Raw genomic sequence first — 301 nt, forward strand, 5'->3', positions numbered from 1 at the left:
GCCCCCGAGCACGCCCGCGGCGCGGTGGCCGGCCGGCACCCACCTTCGAAGTCCGAAATGATCCCGTCCAGCTGCGCGTTGACCGCGGGGTCGGACATGGTGGCTCGCGTGCGGCGAGACGCGTGGAGGGCGGCGGCGAGGAAGCGCCCCGGCCGGCACGGGCCCTGCGCGCTGGCTGGGGGGCCGCGCCCGCGCTCCCGCCGTGTAGAGCTGGCCGCCGGAGCCCCTCGGCCCCCGGGCTCGGCTGAATGAATGGGGGAGGCGGGCGGGCGCCGGCGATCCCTGCTCCCCGCGCCGCCGC

General features: G+C 79.7%; 1 protein-coding gene across 2 annotated transcripts in view; it reads right to left on the bottom strand.

The window, feature by feature from the left end:
• The window catches only part of SEPTIN9 (septin 9), a 143798-nt gene that overhangs the window by 105836 nt on the left and 37661 nt on the right, over window positions 1-301 (bottom strand). Inside the window, exon 1 of one of the 2 annotated variants that reach the window (XM_007462372.1) lies at window positions 44-249. The exons of the other annotated variant lie outside the window; for it this stretch is intronic. Within the exon in view, the coding sequence (XP_007462434.1) occupies window positions 44-98 (55 nt within the window). The 5' untranslated portion in view covers window positions 99-249. Of the gene's footprint in view, window positions 1-43; window positions 250-301 lie in introns of those variants that run through there. 2 annotated transcript variants of the gene reach the window in all.

The sequence above is a fragment of the Lipotes vexillifer genome, unplaced genomic scaffold (assembly GCF_000442215.2).
Source record: "Lipotes vexillifer unplaced genomic scaffold, Lipotes_vexillifer_v1.1 scaffold1691, whole genome shotgun sequence".
NCBI lineage: Eukaryota > Metazoa > Chordata > Mammalia > Artiodactyla > Lipotidae > Lipotes > Lipotes vexillifer.